General features: G+C 34.0%; 2 protein-coding genes across 2 annotated transcripts; both read left to right on the plus strand.

Annotated features, from left to right (window-relative positions):
* The first annotated feature begins 1726 nt into the window (after positions 1-1726).
* On the plus strand, positions 1727-11939 carry LOC133192866 (nacrein-like protein). Its single transcript, XM_061328870.1, has 11 exons — positions 1727-1895; positions 6099-6263; positions 6732-6916; positions 8080-8172; positions 8418-8537; positions 8709-8852; positions 9042-9128; positions 9308-9425; positions 10125-10351; positions 10634-10711; positions 11773-11939. The coding sequence occupies exons 1-11, from the start codon at positions 1727-1729 to the stop codon at positions 11803-11805; spliced, it is 1419 nt and encodes a 472-aa protein (XP_061184854.1). The 3' UTR covers positions 11806-11939.
* A 2491-nt stretch (positions 11940-14430) lies between these two features.
* On the plus strand, positions 14431-16716 carry LOC133192867 (uncharacterized). Its single transcript, XM_061328871.1, has 5 exons — positions 14431-14714; positions 14833-14970; positions 15123-15352; positions 15789-16132; positions 16234-16716. The coding sequence occupies exons 1-5, from the start codon at positions 14431-14433 to the stop codon at positions 16714-16716; spliced, it is 1479 nt and encodes a 492-aa protein (XP_061184855.1).
* Positions 16717-18247: the final 1531 nt, after the last annotated feature.

Genomic DNA, 18247 nt, shown 5'->3' on the forward strand with positions numbered 1-18247 from the left:
CACCACTTCTCGAATATATTGTTGCACAGTACTCCTGGAGTTTCTCCTTTACTGCTGTTAATATTTTAGTGAGGAGTAAATAAAGAGGCATGGTAGATTATTTATATTGGAAACCGCTATGTATCTTTGTAAGGATTTTTATAAGTTTCGGAATCCAACATAAATATGGTAATTTAAATTCATTTTGGTTGCTTGGAATATTAAAAATATTCAAAACTGACATATGATTTTGAAGAATTTCCTCCTTAGAAAGGGAGCTATGTCTTTACATGTTGAAACCACATATTGAAAGAGACGTATTTCTCCTTAAAAATTATAACATGTATTCCTTAAGCAGTCTTGGGAACAATTTAACCTAGTTCAGAGATATACATGTATAGTATGTGTATATTCTGTGTCCGAGAACGGATGATAATGACGATTCTAGAAAAAGAGGAACTCTTTTTTCATGCATCTTCCCAAGTCAAGGGTTTCTGATCTATTGGGCCAAGGGTTTATGTGGAGCGGAGTGCATCAGAAACCCTTGACTTGGTAAGATGACTTTGGTGACGCTATAATGAAATCGTTGTTGTAAGAGATAGTTTTTATCTTGTATAATCCATATAATCAGCATAAATGAACTGCAAATCAATGTTAACTTAGAAATAAATAGGTTGTTCGATTGATTGTTTCAAATTCAATTCGAGAATTTTTCACTCATGAAGAGACGTCACTGTATGCCGGTGAAGAGCTTCAAATTTTGACCTATGCATGGCGCTTACGGCCGTATCTTTATCGTACCAACGCCTACCGTGACTCAGAACCTAGGCTTTTCAGTTTTCATCCCAAAGACCCCTGACGTTCTCTTCTAATAAACAGGCTTTTCAGTTTTCATCCCAAAGACCCCTAATGTTCTCTTCTAGTAAACACATTGCAAACTACTGAGTAAAGAGAAGGATGTTCAGGGTTGGCCTTAAGAATTGAAAAGGCAGGGGATAGTATAAAAATAGATGGGGGCCTGGGGTTCCTCACCTAATAGGATACCAAAATAACTGGGGGATATCATTATAGGTGAAGAAATTCTCTATTATAGGTGAGGAAATTTTCTATTACAGTATTTTCAGAAAATTACATCTGAGTCTTATGGAGTTTAACAGAAGTAAAGTAAAGCTACTTCCATTTTTCCGCAGAAACTATCGTACGTCCTGGAATAATGAAATACATTTTGACCCTCTTCTTTTCTTTCCAGAATTATAATTTATAGCTAAGTACAAGTGTAATTCATTTGACAACTAAATCGAAATCTTGGAAACTTGGGTCTAATTTTCTTTTTTCCCACCGCATTTATGTATGTAAATTTTAAGTTCAACATCTTTACTATATATAATAATTCATTTCTTTACATGTTACTTGTCAAATTAAGAAAAATTAATTAAACTTCAATTAGCGATGACTTTTATGAAAAGCGAGAGCAGTTTGCCAAAATAGAAAAAAATGCATGTTTTATACATTTTAAACAGATACACTGTATCTCAAAACTAATTTATGAGGAATAATACTCGTACTATTGTAACTTAATTAATTTCATTATAAGATTCTTGCCAATGGATTAATTTGAATTTTTTGCCTCATTATCACATTTACATCCGTATAAAAATTACACAAGAATCACGCTTCTTACATAACGAGGTTTAATTTTTGCTATAAAAGGAGGGGATTTAGGCTGCTTCTTCATCATTCCGCAAGCATGGCATCTCTGGGCTTACTTGTCATATGTATCTTCAGTTTATTTTACATAGATACAGTGCACGGTGCAGGCTACCTGTCTAAAAGGCCGCAGTCCATGCAGATGTGTTATTATGAAGAACTTAAAGACGCTCATTTCAGCTATAATAGAAGTGATTCCAATTGTGAAAGTAAGATTTATAAATACTTAATATTGTATTGCAAAAAAACTTCATGAATTTTTTTTTTAATTTCGAAAAGCTATCAACTATGTTACAAAATATAAAGATGGATAGATACATGTAATATATACTTTTCGGACAGGAATAAGTAACATGGAACAATTATATTTTGGCGATCTTTAGTCCGAGTCCGATTATTCCTTAACAAAAATTAAATCATTGACGCTTGAAGAAATGAGTGCAACTTTATTTGTACTTTATCTGCAATTCATTATCGTGGATTCGCATATTTAAAATTAGCTCAATATCTAGAAATGTCCGGGAAACAAAAAAGAAGTACAGAAAACTTAGAATAATTGTAAGTCTATAAATCATGCTTCCTTCAAAAATGCTTAACTCAGAACTTGATCTGTAACTCCTCAAGGAAGACTGACATAATTACCAAAAATCAGCTCAATATCTGCAGGTGTCTTTAAAAAAAGTAAGGAAACGCTGAAAATGTACTAAATTTTTTTTTAAGTCCAAAGGCCGTAATACAATGTTAAAAAAACTTACTAGAAATTCTGTATATATATAAGTAACACATTGAAGGTACATATAAAAAATAAATAGCAACGCATCCGTTAACTTTTATTTATAGAAAAAAATATATTTATCGGACATACAAGAAACGCTCTACCGTGTCAAAGAATTTCAGTAGGACGTTGCATTTGGTGCGTAACATCCAGAATAGCCAAGACAGCATCCTGTAGTACGACAATATTAATTGTGATTAAATTTGATGAAGTGTTTATTTATTTAATTATTTTTAATTGTAAACACACAAGAAATGAATACTTTTTAAAACTTCGGAATAATACGACAGTATTAATTGTGATTTAATTGAAAGAAGTGTTAATAATTTGTTTTTGAATGATATACACAAAAGAAATGAATACTGTTTAAAATATCAGAATAACACAACAGTATTAATTGTGATTTTAATTCAATGAAGTGTTAATGATTTGTTTTTAAATGATAAACACAAAACAAATGAATGCTGCTTAAAATTTTGGAATAATTTATTGATTAGTTAATTTCCTCTAATTTTGTAATTCAGGGTTCTAAAAATAGAAGGACGTCGCTTAAATTTATCAAATATATATTCTGGGTTTTTAATACTTAGCTTTGAAGGTGTTTGTATTTGTAATACATAGTTGGTGGTCATTAAATATTCAACGTTTTAAAAACGAATCGTTATATGCAGGAATTTGACTTACTTTAAAATTTTTTTTTTCAAAGACACGTTTCGCGAAAAAAGATTTTTTTTATACAGCCGAAACCCCTGTCCACAATGGTCACAACTTCTAGTATATTTTCATAAAAAACAGTTCTTGGCTATTTTTAATAAAATCGTTATAAAAATGTGCATTTTTGTAGTCTGTATTAGCACAAATAAAATGCATGTATGTGTACATGTGTATATTCGTTATTGTTTATTAATATACAAACATTTGAAATGTCAACACGCTTTCAGAAAACGACTTGAATAACTTGATCAATAAACTTTTACATTACTTCAGTTTAAGAGACTAACGCAAAACAATTCACAGAAACAAGTAGCAAAATATGCATTTTACTACTTATATTTTGATGCTAAATATGCAGTCATTGCAATATGAATTGATTTTAACAAATTTATCAATGTCAACATAATACATGTACTGTATGTCGCGTGTAAAACGACGCAAAGATGATAAACCTAATATATTTTTTTAAAAACATGTACATAAATTAAAAAGTATCTTTGGCTGCTACCCAACGAATACTAGTAAAATCAATAAAGAGAAAGAGAAACAGAAAAAAAAAATAGAAACAGGTTCGAGAAGAGTGCAGAAGAGTTAAGAAAAAAGAAAAACTGTTTGCAATACCCGATAACCTCACCTTTGAAAGATTGCATATGAATATAAATACGGGTTCGCTAAATGCATTACAAAAGTGTTTTTAATGAGTTCGAACAAACCATATTTAGTATTTTTACGATGATATACTGCATTATTGAAAAAAATATATACTAGTATTCTACTTATATTGAATGAAAAAATATTTAAAATTTTTATATTTTATTATAAAATTTTATTCTTTTTTTTCATATTTAATTAATTTCAATTAAACCTTTGAAGTGAAGGTCTTGCACCGGACTTCAAATTCCCATATAATATATGTGTGAAAATTGGCAAATCAAGCGAGTATAAGGAAATTGATTGCTTCATAATTTACACCAACAGCAGTGTATTATATCTCACGCCTTTCCTAAAATTCGCCTTTGTATACTTCAAAGGCATTAGATCCTTGAATTGGACGATCTGGGAAGTACAACGTCATACTTACATAAAACCCACAAATAGTAAAGAAACATTTTAAGTCCGACATTTTCTCTTATGTCAACATTTAACTATCGTTGTCTAAAACTTATTTGGTTTGAACATATTTTATTGTATAAATAATATACAAATGGTTTGAACACAAGTTCTAACAACTTACGAGGTTCTCACCATAAATGGCTACAACTGTCAAGGTCTATATATAGAAAAAAATATTGATATACATACATGTTTGTTTTAAACATACATTCATTACATGATAAATATATAACTAACTAGAGTTTTAGTGTAAGGCTGTAATAATTAATTGAATCTGCCAGAATCTCTTATAAATTTTTGTACAGATTGAAAAATATATTTATTGATTTCAACATTTCGTGACTCATCTCCCCTCAGAAGTAGGTGACAATCAATAATATTCAATTTAGTGTTTGGTTTAGTAAGACACAGTAGGTTTCTAAATAGTTCCTCTCTTATTACATACAAAGAAGAAATGATATGGGTCTTCTGGTGTACCACATGAACAATTAGGACTCTCAATAATGTTTCTTTTATAAAGATCATAATTTAAAATACAGTTGTGTCGTACTTTGTTATGTATGATATTAAGTCGTCTAATAAGGAGGGGGGTCTGCTAAAACTTATTTCGTATTTCCAGTTCGCACAAGGTTTTAAAAAAATGGCAATGACTGTGATGTACAGCATAAGAGAGCTTCAGCGACTTGTCAGGGTATCTCTCGGAATTTTACATGTAATATCCAATTGAAAGTTAATTAGGAAATATGAATCAAGCGATGCAAAGGACGCACAAGTTGCATCATTCGGAATTTTCAAAAGATTGATTTTGTCGTCATTTGAGGGAACTGCATTATACAAGATGCTTAAAGTCTGTATTTGTTTGCAAAATATAAACTCAATTCCTAAATATACAACAATTACACGTTAGCGATTTTTTTTAAATACTAGAATGTTAAAGAAATTTCTAGAGTAAAACCGAAGTTATCTAAACTGTTAAAGTGGATTTAGACTATGCTGATGAACACATACGTCCTTTGTTACTACTGTGAGGGTTGCTGTGGGCATATGCATGTTGAGGGCAGTTTTGAACACAGAAATCCTAATGACATTTAGACATATCCCAAAACTGATTCCATTCACATCAGGAAAGAAAGTTGCACGTCAGAAAGCCCAATCGAATAAAATATTATCCAGTCAAATCTCAAATATGCGGTACTTTATGATGATGATGAAGATGGTTATTAGTTATGTCTTGATAGCAATTTTAAAATAAAGAGGACACAAACAGATGAGGCCTGATTTACAGGGAAGGTACATGTACACAATTAATTTATCCAAGGCCGTTAATTTGAACAATCACATAAAAGTTGAAACACCATTGAAATGTTCAAGCGATCGTACTTACAAATAACATTATTGAATCAAATGCCATTTTTGACATTGACACATTATGGATACCAGAAGAGTCTTAACGCTGATACTTTTGCAACGAATTTTGAGATTGATGACGTTACTAAAGCGTACATACTCTCATATCTACATATCTTTCTGTTATGTGCCTTACTTTAGTAGTGAATATAGCGAAAATAATATATACTGAGTACTTTGTTGATTTTTTAAAATTCTAATATTTTTAAATACCATTGCCTACATTGTACATACTCATCTTGTCTTCTGAGATTAAATTCCAAATAACCTGAAAGAACATTTATTTGGGAGCTATTGGATTGATTCCAGTATGTTCAAATATGAAATAATGAGTATTGGAAGGGTAAATTCTTAATACGTTCATTAACAATTTTATACCAATCTTTGATAATTGTTTCACCAGGACCAGAAAATTGGTGCAGAATACACGAATGTTGGACAACATGTGGCTCAACAAGACGGCAGTCTCCTATTAACCTTAACACGAGGAAGGCCGAGTCTCGCAAATACCTGAGATTTGCTCTGAAGCATCTTAGTAAAAGAGTACCAGCCACAACCTTCAATAACGGTGAGATAACATTTTCCGATATGTTTTTATTTTTTTACGATGAACAGATGAAGGAGATATCACACAGGTTTTCGAAGTAAAAAAAAATATTCCTGCCACTGACTTGCAGTCTGAACCTTTGTTTTTCCTTAGTGAATTGCACAATTGAAGAGCGGGATCATCAATACGTACTAATTGAGTTTTATTTTTCATTCAACCACTTAGTAATACTTACCATGGGGTATAAACATGTAACAACAATATCAGTCCAAAGCCATGGACCTAATCGTTGTTTTTAATTTAATTCTGCTGGAATGTAGTTGGAAGATCCAATTATCTTAATTTTATGTTTCGAAAAAGTCTTTTAAAAGGGTAAAATTTATATATCTTAGTTAGTAGTTTATATCGGTTATGAATACTTTCTACTGTATGATGAATTTATGCTTACCATAAAGAACAAAAAATTCACCGATGTCTTTTCAATTGAAGGTCATGCACCGGACTTTAATGTCATTGTGGACAAGTCTGACAACGACAACAATATCATTTTAACCAACGTGCCTGGTCGACCTGCTCACAAGAAGTACATCTTTGCACAACTGCACGTTCATCTTGGCAGAAAGACGAAGAAAGGTTCTGAACATTCGATCGACAACAAGTTTTATCCTATGGAGGTAAATCATGAACGCAGAACTGACATACATGTACCTACATGTAGTACTAAAATCATTCTTAACGTTTCAAATACATTATCTACAATGATCAATTATCAATGGTAAATGGCAAGGGGGAATAACTTCTCTCAGTAGAATACCCTGACCAGCATCAGAACATTTGACCAAATGGTTCAGAATTTCAAAAATCTGGTAAAAATACCCTTGCTTATTGAATTTGTTTACTCTGCTTGCCTCCTATATGCCCAGGATCAGAGAAGATTTTCACCAGAACCTCCAATCTTAGGGTCATGAAATTTATATTCTGGAAGAGGTACCCTTGCTCATCACAACTATGTACTTAGTTTTTTTTTTTAAATAATACCCAGGTGCAGAAGATTTTCAAAGATATAATGCACTTTTCTCTACATGATCTATATTGCCCCACCCTAGCACCAGAACCCTTGACCCTTAGGCCATGAATTCTACAATTATGGTAGAGGTCTCAATGCGTAGTACAATTATGCCAACAGTTTCACTGCTTGATGTCCAGGAGTAAAGAAGAAGATTTTAATTTAAAGATTGCATTAATTTTGATGGTTTTAGACCCATCCCCCAGGCCCCAGGGGGGCAGGGACCATGTAATTCAAATTTTTGTTGTCCTTCACCCATAGATTCTATATGCCAAAATTGGTTAAAATTATCAGCGGTTTCAGAGAATAAGCTGAAAATGTTCAAATGTCAACGCACAACTCACGTCGACAGACAAAAACGGATAGCAATAGGTGACGTGAGTCACTCAGGTGACCTTAACAATGAAAGCCAGGGGTCCTCTTGCCATAAGTGGACTCAGGATCCCCGACATTAAAAGTACGTGATAAAGTAGAAACAGCAACCAAAATCAATATCAAAACTGGAACTTTTTCATTGTTTTGTTCTTTGTTGATGAAATCACTCTTCTCAAACAATAAAACATTTATCGTAATGATTATCAAATTATATCAACAGTGGTAAGTGTATGATTCTGCCTAAACTGTTTATTACCAATAGTTTTTCTGAATGTCTAGTGTTTCTATATTGCCTAAAATGTTTATTATACTACATATTGATAGACAATTTTGTTGGTCTAATATTGCTGGATTTTTTTTTACTTTTCTGTACAAACTTCATTCTGTCCCTTCTAGGCTCATATGGTATTTTATGACAGCATATATCCAGACATAAAATATGCAAAGCCCGCAAGAGATGGATTGGTGGTCATCGGGGTTATGTTAAAGGTACACTGCATTCCTCGGAAAATTAAGTTCATAACAATTATGTGATTTAACACAGATTCCACAAAGAAAAGATTCTTTAAGACAATAATGAGAGAGTCTTCCTAATTGACAATAACATGTAAATTTCACTTTGAAAGCAAATCTTATGTTCATTAAATCCGGACTTTACATGCTTCAATATTGTACTGCAAAAATAATGAATGCAATATGGAACAAACTGAAGTGTAATATATCTTATTGATCAGGTGAAAAAAGATGATGATGATGACGACGAAAGTGACGAGGAGGAGGAAGAAAGTGACGAAGGCGATGTTGATAATACTGACACAGACTATGATGACCAGTATGACGGCTGGGATAACATTGTATGTGTAAATTAGAAAAATTGACATAGCAGTAGTTAAATTCCTTCTTACTTTGCTTACTGGTACTTTCAACAAAAGGATATATAATAGGAATGTAATTCTTCTACTCAAGATCCTATATATATCCCATAGAAATGTGGAGATGATATAAAATGTTTGTGTATTTTAAAGGAATATGGAAATGAATATAATGAGGAAAATGAAGAGGAATATGGTGGTGATGCTGAAAAGGAATATGGTGGCGAGGTTGAAAAGGAATATGGTGGCGAGGTTGAGCACGATTATGATGGGGAGGATAGAAGAAAGAGACGGGATGTATGTATATATTACATCTGAAATACTGAAGTAACAAAGGAGCAAACTGTTTTACTTATTTTGTTTAATTAATATTTGATTCGAAGTGCAATGTGTTGGAGGTAATCATGATGTGTCTTGAGTTTACTTTTTAATTAACTGTACTCGAACAGCAAATGGTTGTTTTTAAAACATGCATGCTTTGTTTAGACTCATAAGCACTCATACAGAAGGATCTGCTCACGGGGACACTACAGAGACTACGTACAACAATATATTAGACAGTGCTACCGAGGGGTAACATAGAATTCTTTTCATATTTCGTTTTATACACTGTAATTAAATTACGTACATGTATTTGTTTCAAAATATTAATATGATACCCTTATGTCATACACAAGATGTCTGTGGATAAGTTTAAAAACTGAATACACAATGGCACAGCCCTCAAAAAATTATATCTGTATTATTTTCAGCGTGAGCGTTGCAAAGTGCGGTTTGCAAAAACGCTGAGTGACATAATGGAGAAATACTACAAGAAGGTGCAGAAGCATGAACCTTCACATGAACCTGAACCCAAGCCTACCTACAAGTGTAAGTCATGTAACGTACCAGTACGTATGTCAATGTAAGTCATGTAACGTACCAGTACGTATGTCAATGTAAGTCATGTAACGTACCAGTACGTATGTCAATGTTAGTCCTGTAACGTCATTTTGTAATGTAACGGAACAGTGTCTTTTAATATACCTTGACAGTTCCTAATAAACCGGTTTCTTGTAATGTACCATTCTTGATTCCTGTCAAGAACAGGTCTTGTAATGTGCTATACATATGTAATTGCAAGTTCTGTAATATACTGGTGTGTTGTACATGTACTGTACCTTTGCAAGTCCTGTAGTGTAGTGGTGTTTCGCAGTGTACTGTTTTAAGTCCTGTAACAAACTGCTGTTTATTGTAAGTTCCGTAACAAGCTGATATCTTGTACAGCTGTAAATCTGTAATGTATCGTGTAAGTCTTTAATTGATCCATGTAAGTTGTAATGTATAAGCCATCAATGTTAGTTTTTGGCTACTTTGTTGTTATGGTTTAATTGGTATTCATGGAAAATTCTGAGGGTACGATTCCAAATCAATATTTCCTATTAAATACCATTCTTATCGTTGTCTTCTTGTACCCATCTGCCTGATTAACTTTAGTAACTAGTAATCTACTACAATTTCTTTATCTGGTACATCAATTGCTGAAGGAAATTTTAGAATGTATTGCATTCTTATATTGGGGTTTTGTAGACCTACGATGTGGACAGCGACCATCTGAAGAAACCATTCAAGATAAGTGTATTCCGAAAAATGGGGAAAGGCACCATGATGTCCAAGTAGAATGTGGAATATCGCCCATAGATGTCTTACCATATGACCAAAGATTCTACACGTACAAGGGATCTTTGACCACACCTCCTTGTTACGAAACTGTTCAGTGGATAGTATTTAAATGCCCAATCAGGGTTACTCGTAAAGTTAGTGAATTTTAAACTTCTCATCTATCCTTTCTGCGAGCATAAGGACCCTGTCGTATTTTTTTTAACAATTACATTTCAGATTAAGAGGTCTGATTAATAAGTTTATTTATTTGATTTTTTTCATTTTTGTAAAACAATAGGAAAGATTATATAACCATTTTTGTGTTTAATCAGTCTATTGCGGTAAATAAAGCATCAATTGGAGCTTCCGAGACTTACATGTACATGTATATAGATAGATAGATATATTCGATTATATGCAGTATTTTCAATTTTCAGGCATTTAAAGCATTACAGGAGGTGGAGGACTCACACTTTGAACCTCTTCGAATTCTCGGAGTTCGAAGACCTTTACAGGTAAAGTTTTAATGATTAGATACATATACTTAATACTACATGATCACTTTTGTCAGTGTCTGAATACTTTATACTTGATAAGAAGATGCCATAACCATCAGATTTATAAGATACTGCTGCAGGAAGTCAACCTGTTGTTTAGACTGCATGGGACAAAGGTGAAATTTTTTTTTAGATGAAACGATTATGGAATACTGCACAAAACATAAAAAATATGATTAACTGTGGATTCATTCCACAAAAATAAACATTAACATTATATTTCATATCAGACCAACTTTAAAAATTTGGTTGGTTGCCCTTTCCCGGCCGACTGGCTCAAAATGGCCCGACTCAAAACCTTTTTCAACCTCCAGGAATTAAGATATTTTTTTTTTCATTTTATTCCTGAAATTTCCCATTCGACAACATGTATGTTGAAATTTTCTGAGAATAAAAGATTTTCCCACCTACAAACCGACCCATTTTTTTTTACCCTGTGCCGGGAGAGGGCAAGCAAACATTATTTTAAATATGGCCTCAGTTTTAAAAAAAACCCTCAAATTTAATAATTCTCTTTGGAACATTTCTTCTTTAAAGGTGAATCGTTTTATTTGTTTTCCTCAGAGGAAGAAATGTAGACCAAAAAATGGAAAGAAACTTTACAAAACAGGCTTCATTGTGGAGATTACACGGCAATAGTATAAATTACAACCATTTACTTGTATTTATCATTTAACGTAAAATATGTAGGAGCCTACTAATAATTTAAAATAAGATGACAGTGTACATGTACATGGAAAATATTGTAGAAGTCAGAATTCCACCAATACCAAATTTTCGATAATTTTGTTGTGATAAATAATTCCTTCTACTTCATTTTGAATTTGGAACATTGACATCTACAAATGTTGTTTTTCAAATATTTAAAGACAATACTTGGGAAGTCTTGAGTTCATACTGGAGATAGTAAAAAAAAATTAAGATCTTGTGAAGTACCTCTCAATTTTGTTGCACCGTATTACATGTACGCATAAGCCGGCGCATTTTTATGGTTATTTTATTTATTTCATTTTTTCCAGCAAAATCGATGCGACGTGCTTAAAAACTTTTGAAGATCTCTAAAGGGTGTACCACAGAATGACATTGAAGTGGAACATTTGTCTTCTTTTACGGACTTAACACAATCCTTTTAATACATTATGTTTGTGTTGGTTGAACATATGGAATCACTGACATTAATAATTTCTCAAATAATATAACAGTTGTATATTTGTATATTGTTACATTATTGAAAAAAAATGTAAATAAATTGCCTGGGAATGCGTGATGTTTGTTATTTTATGTTGTCATGAGTTCAATTCTACAGGAACTGATGTGAAAACGGAGGTCTGCTAACGACATAAAGTAGTATGCTGTATATTTTAGTGCTGTTCGTAAAAAATCGTTTGCTTAAGATGATCTTATTCATTCTAAGATATGTACAGAAAACCATACAATATCAAAGGAAAATTGAAAAAAGTTTATTATTATTCGCATGTACTAATTAAAAACATTTAATAAGACCAATATTCGTGAGAAGTCAAATTGCTTCGAACCAAAAGATTTGACAGTCAAGGTAGTATGATTGGAGTAACCACAAACATTAAGATAACAAAGAAATTATACCAGGGATAAAACTGATGATAACTATTGTATGATAATAATAGACTTAGACGTCGTAATGCATCTAGTAGTAGTAATCAAGGAATGATTTTAATAGTTACCCATTTTATGAAATGGGTATAAACTGGGTTTAGCGGCTTACAACCCAGTTTATACCGTATAAAGTGAGTAGCGGATCGATACATTTTTGACGCAAGTCATTGTGACGTAGGCAACCCAATTTATACTATATGAAGTATTTTTTTCCCAATCAAATATCGTGTTACAACCAGAATTTAAATTATTCTCGTTTAACGCTATGAAATAATTGGGAATGTATGTACATGAAAAGTTTGAAGAACATGCTACTGTAAATAAAAAAGTTCTTAAAAAGTTCAAATTAAAGTGCAATTTATATGCCACGAACATGTAGAAGTGGTACATGTATATATTTTAAATTTAATGAATGTTTGTTTGTTCTTTGTTTAACGTCCCTCTCTAGAATTTTTTCACTCACATGGAGACGACACCACTAGCCGATGGAGGGCTGCATTTATACTAGGGATGTCAATTTTACTCGGACAGCTTAGTCGAATAGGCGGAGGCTTTAGTCGAATGATAGTCGAGTACTCGTTGAAATTAAATTAATTTTCATGTCATTTTTTTCTATTTGCTTTTAACGGACTGCTAGCCTGTACAATATTTAATCTACGCTATCACCGTAATACAACCGATTATTGAATCGTTAATATTTACGTAGTAATTAATATATTGTAATATTTTGTAATATATTACTTTATTTTATACGTAATATTGTGCGGTCGTCCAGTTTTCATACTTGTTAAATCTATGTTCGTCATGTGCCTGCCAGAAAAGTTGTTCGTTTACGATTTTATCGAAAATGATATGTCAGCTTATCTTGATACGATTGTAGTAATAGCTATTATGATCATCATATTTTACCTGTTGTTGCTTCATGTAAAGTCGTAGGATTTATAATATTAGGGATAAGAGGGTGGATTTTACATTTCATGTTTTGGTAGCCATCATACTTTACTTGGATCGTCACTTCCGGTTTAGTGACATATTTACTATAGTAATCTATGATAAAGGTTATGAATATTGGATCAGATTCTACATTTTAAGATGATTTGTTGTGCATTTTGAGGCTATAAGTAGTTCTTTATTGTCAGCATTAACTTTATTACCAGTCAGCTTAATCGGAACTACATTTATAAACATTGAAGGCATTAGATTATTCGTCTAGTCAAGTTTATTTTATGTATTTTATTTCCAGTTGTTAATTTTACATAATTATATTTGTTACGATATTGTACGGCAGCTTGTGTGGCAAAAGTAGTTCTGTGTGGGAACTTGTGTGGGAACTCAGCTTTCCGTACAAGCTGTTGATTGGTTGATAGTTCGTACGGCATATTTTCATTGGGTAATTTGAGTCATGTGACAGGGGATAGGAGGTTATATAAGCAAGCGCGTACTACGTTACGACAGATTTCTTCTAGTTGTATGGCGGCAACATTCGAAAGATAGAGAAGGAAAACAAAGACAGTGAGATACTTATAATGTAAATTACACGTAATTAGTCTATTTAGAAATCTCCTGCCACACTGGACGACCTAAACGTGTGTTTCTGAAGAATCAGCAATGTTTTCCTATGTTGTTATTTGTGTATTGCCTATATTGTTATAATAATGAGATGCTGTACGTATAAGTATGACTGATCATCATCTTAAGTATTATTCCACTAAGTATCTACAGAGAGAGGAGCCTGGTCTATTTTACATGAAAGCAAATTAAATTTGTGCATCCTGGTAAATAGATGATTTATTTAGATGATGAAGCAATGACCTGTATACATGCTGAGATTCAGAAATACTAGCCACCCCTTGGGTAGCTTACAAACTGGTGTCAGAAGTGGGATACTAAATTTTTTAGTGTCCTGATACGAGCCCATAAGCCGTCCAGTGTGGTAGTTTAACAACAACATTAAAGTCTTAGAAGATAAGATGACATATAGATTTAACAATAGAATCATTACTACTTATTTAAGACGACGAAGAAAAAAAAAAGAATTTAAGATGTCAGAATCCGGTGAGTCGGTTGATCATGAAGTCGAGGTACGCGTGCCTGAGTCGGTAACATTTGATGATGGTGGTCAAGGTGACACATATGATGAACGTCAGAAGTCAAGCAATGATGAAAGATTTTCTCCAAAAAGAAACGAAGACAATCATGGACCACCACCAAGCACCTATAGTGGTTTTTCTGGTAGACCTGCCCCTCAGCTATTTTCAAGCCCTATCCAACCTGTGAACTACATGACGAAGCCAGAGTCCTATGATAGAACTGTAAGCTGGGACGAGTACATTTCACATTTCAATGACTACGCCAGAGTACAGAGAGAGATAAAGTACTGTTTCTTGCTGCAAACTTGAGAGGCCAGGACAGACATTTTACATGAGTTTATCTTTGGTTGAAAGATTCTTTGACGCCCTTATTAACAAGTTTAGTCAGTGGGTCGGAAATTCCAGACACCAGAACAAATGGTTAGCTAAGCTTGAATCACGCAGACGACAACAGGGTGAGAGTGCTGCTGCTGTAGGTGATGACATCCGACAGTTGGTTCAAAAAGCGTACTGTAATTTAGATGAGCAAGCTCAAGAAATCTTAGCTTTAAATCACCTTAACAAGCTGATGCTGTCGAGATGAAGTGCAGATGTATTGATAAAGATTGTCAGAGCATTTCAGAAGCTGCTGATATAATTGACAGATATGAAGCCATCCTTGATGAAAACTATGACAAAAAGAAACAACATGCTAGAGCTGTCAAAGCAAATGACGAGGAATTCAATGTTCCACAAGCTGTGCCAGTGACCAGTGAGTTAGCATCTTTTACTGCGCCTAGAAACAACTCTCCTGATTCATCTTCACTTATTCAAGAAATCAGCAACAGATTGGACCGCCTGGAAATAGCTAACAAGAAGCTTTCCCCTCAACTCTGTTTCCATTGCAGATCACCTAAACATTTTATCATAAAATATCCTTAGTTGGACAAACCAAGACCTGGGCAGAGAAAAAATCAAGATTTACTTAGGCGACAAAATTACCAACAGGAAAATGGGAGATCATCAGCCTTGTAGGTCGACAGCATGTCGACAGCGGGTGGAGGAACCAAGACCTACAGTAGTTCTGATAACTCAAAGGGGGTGGTTTTAAAGAAAGAGAAAAATATCTCGGATATAATATAATGGTTTCCATATTACTGGAACATTGGGTGGGGTGGATGTTAATTTTTTACTAGAAAGTGGTTGTACTGCATCACTTTTGTCACATGTGGAATTTCTGAAGAATCTGAAGGAGTCGTGTCCTGATCTTCAAGATTTGAATGGCCATACATTGTCAGTCCATAGTATTGAAAGATTTTACATTTATCTAGATGTTCCACATGCAGTTGACTTGTTGGTGGTTGACATGGATCTTCCTTCTATACTCGGACAAGACTTCCTCTTGCAGTATTGTCATCACATTAACTACAAAACAAAAACACTTCAGGCTGAGAAGACAATTGTCCAATGCTGGATTGCCAATGATCAAACAGCTACAAATGTAGAGAACAAGAAAACAGTTTCCATACTTGCAAATTGTGGTATCTGGGTTCCAGTAGCTCTGACAAGAAATGGTGACCTCACCAATATAGGCTACCTAGAGCAACTTAACACCTTCAGTGATGACATACAAGTACTGGATGGTTTGATAGATACCCAGTCTCATCAGATACATGTAAACATTGTAAACTTTGGAGAAGAATCCGTAAAACTTCAAGCCAGAACTACAATCGGTAAATGCAGAAATGCTTAGTGGATCAGGGTACCATACCACAGAGAGTCTTAGTTCTTAAGGTTACCAAGAAAACTACAACTCCTGAAATAGATTTGCCAGAACATCTCCTTGACATGTTTGAAAGAAGTTCGAAAAATCTAGACCAAGAACAGAAAGATGCTTTCTTCAAACTACTCCTAAAGCACAAAGACGTATTCTCTAAGACACCAGATGATCTTGGCTGCACTGGTATAATAAAACACAAGATAGATACAGAAAATGAGAAGCCTGTGAGACAACCCCTAAGGAGACAGCCTATAGCAAAAAGAGATATTAAAAGAAGAGAAGTACACAACAAGTTAGAGAAAGGTGTAATTGAACCATCCACCAGTGCCTGGGCATCAAATCTAGTTTTAGTAGCTAAGCAAATTGGAGCTACTAGAGCATGTGTTGACTATAGACAGTTGAATGCGAAAACTGTGAAAGATGCCTATCCATTGCCCCGTATAGATGAATGCCTTGATGCTCTGTCTGGTCTCAAATAGTTTTCAACAATGGACCTCAATTTAGGTTTTTGGCAAATAGAAATGTCTGAAACTGACAAAGAGAAGACTGCATTTGAAACAACATTAGGACTTTTCCAATTTCGAGTCATGCCATTTGGTCTGGTTAATGCCCCGTCTACATTTGAGCGACTTATGGAGAATGTACTGAAAGGTCTACGGTGGACTGAATGCTGAGTCTATATGGATGACATAATTTCCTACAGTTCAACTTTTGATGAAGGCCTTCAGTGCTTAGCCAATATTTTTACAAGACTTCAAGAAGCAAATTTAAAACTCAAGCCATCAAAATGTATATTTTTCCAAAAACAAGTCAAATTCTTAGGTCACATAGTTTCTTAACAGGATATCCAGACAGATACTGAGAAAATATCTGGCCCCAAGACCATAAACTGAGAACAGACTTAAGTCAAAATTTCAAACCAATATAACTTTTGAAATAATTTCGATAATGAAATAAAATTTTCATCATATGTTTTAATTGGAACATTTTACAAACCTGCAAATTTTTAAGTATGTGTTAAAATAAAACACAAGATATTCAAAATCAAAATTTTTACTTAAGTCTGTTCTCAGTTTATGGTCTCGAGGCCTGCTGTCCAAAACTGGCCAATTCCAAAGAATGAAAGATAAATCCGATCATTCCTCGGACTTTGTTCTTACTACAGAAGATTTGTGAAGAATTTTGCAGAGATAGCAAAGCCCCTCCATGATTTATACAAGAAAAACGCAAAGTTCTTATGGACCCCTGAATGCCAGAATGCATTTGACACCCTCAGAACAGCTCTTACAACTTCGCCAATACTTGGGTTCCCATTACCTGGACTACCATTTACTCTAGATACCGATGCCAGTGATAAAGATATTGGTGCGGTTTTGTCTCAGAATCAATTAAGAGGGCAAAGAAAGAGTAATTGCCTATATGAGTAAAACAATGAACCGCCATGAGCAATCCTATTGTGTCACACATAAAGAGTTGATAGCTGTTGTCACCGCCCTTCGGAAGTTTCATCCCTACCTCTATGGCCAGAAGGTTTTACTTCACACTGATAATGCTGCTGTCAGCAGGGTCAGAAGCTTGAAGAACCCCACCAGTCAAACAGTACGATGGCTTCAAGAGATCGAAACTTATGGCCTTACAGTTTCTCACCGCCCAGGGCGAAGTCATCAAAATGCAGACGCCTTGTCGAGAAATCCTTGCAAACCATGTCTAAGACAACAAAACAAAGATGACAGTGATAATAGCGATGATGAAAACTCCAATGGAAGTGAAGGTCTTGAATCCATGCCAACAATTAGAGTGACAACCAGAAGTAAAGAAATAGCCCAATGCCAATTCAGAAACCAAGTAATACTAAAGGGGTGGGAGGTGGATGAAATTCAACAGATGCAACTGGAAGACCAATCCATGGGCATGTTTTTATTGACCTTGACAGATGGTTCTGAAAGACCAAAATGGGATGTCAAATCACACAATTCTGAGGCACTCAAAACCTTATGGAGACAATGGGAT

Source organism: Saccostrea echinata, unplaced genomic scaffold (genome assembly GCF_033153115.1).
Source record: "Saccostrea echinata isolate AGI-Se365-2 ecotype Australia unplaced genomic scaffold, CSIRO_AGI_Sech_v1 ptg000025l, whole genome shotgun sequence".
Taxonomy (NCBI): Eukaryota; Metazoa; Mollusca; class Bivalvia; order Ostreida; family Ostreidae; genus Saccostrea; species Saccostrea echinata.

Bases quoted from the DNA above. Each gene is read 5' to 3' on its own strand.
- LOC133192866 (XM_061328870.1), top strand. From the start codon at position 1,727: ATGGCATCTCTGGGCTTACTTGTCATATGTATCTTCAGTTTATTTTAC. The intron at 10,352-10,633 runs GTTAGTGAATTT...TTCAATTTTCAG, and splicing joins CAATCAGGGTTACTCGTAAA to GCATTTAAAGCATTACAGGA. The intron at 10,712-11,772 runs GTAAAGTTTTAA...CATTTTTTCCAG, and splicing joins GAGTTCGAAGACCTTTACAG to CAAAATCGATGCGACGTGCT.
- LOC133192867 (XM_061328871.1), top strand. From the start codon at position 14,431: ATGTCAGAATCCGGTGAGTCGGTTGATCATGAAGTCGAGGTACGCGTG. The intron at 14,971-15,122 runs GTTGGTTCAAAA...TATAATTGACAG, and splicing joins GTAGGTGATGACATCCGACA to ATATGAAGCCATCCTTGATG. The intron at 16,133-16,233 runs GTAAACATTGTA...ACCATACCACAG, and splicing joins CCCAGTCTCATCAGATACAT to AGAGTCTTAGTTCTTAAGGT.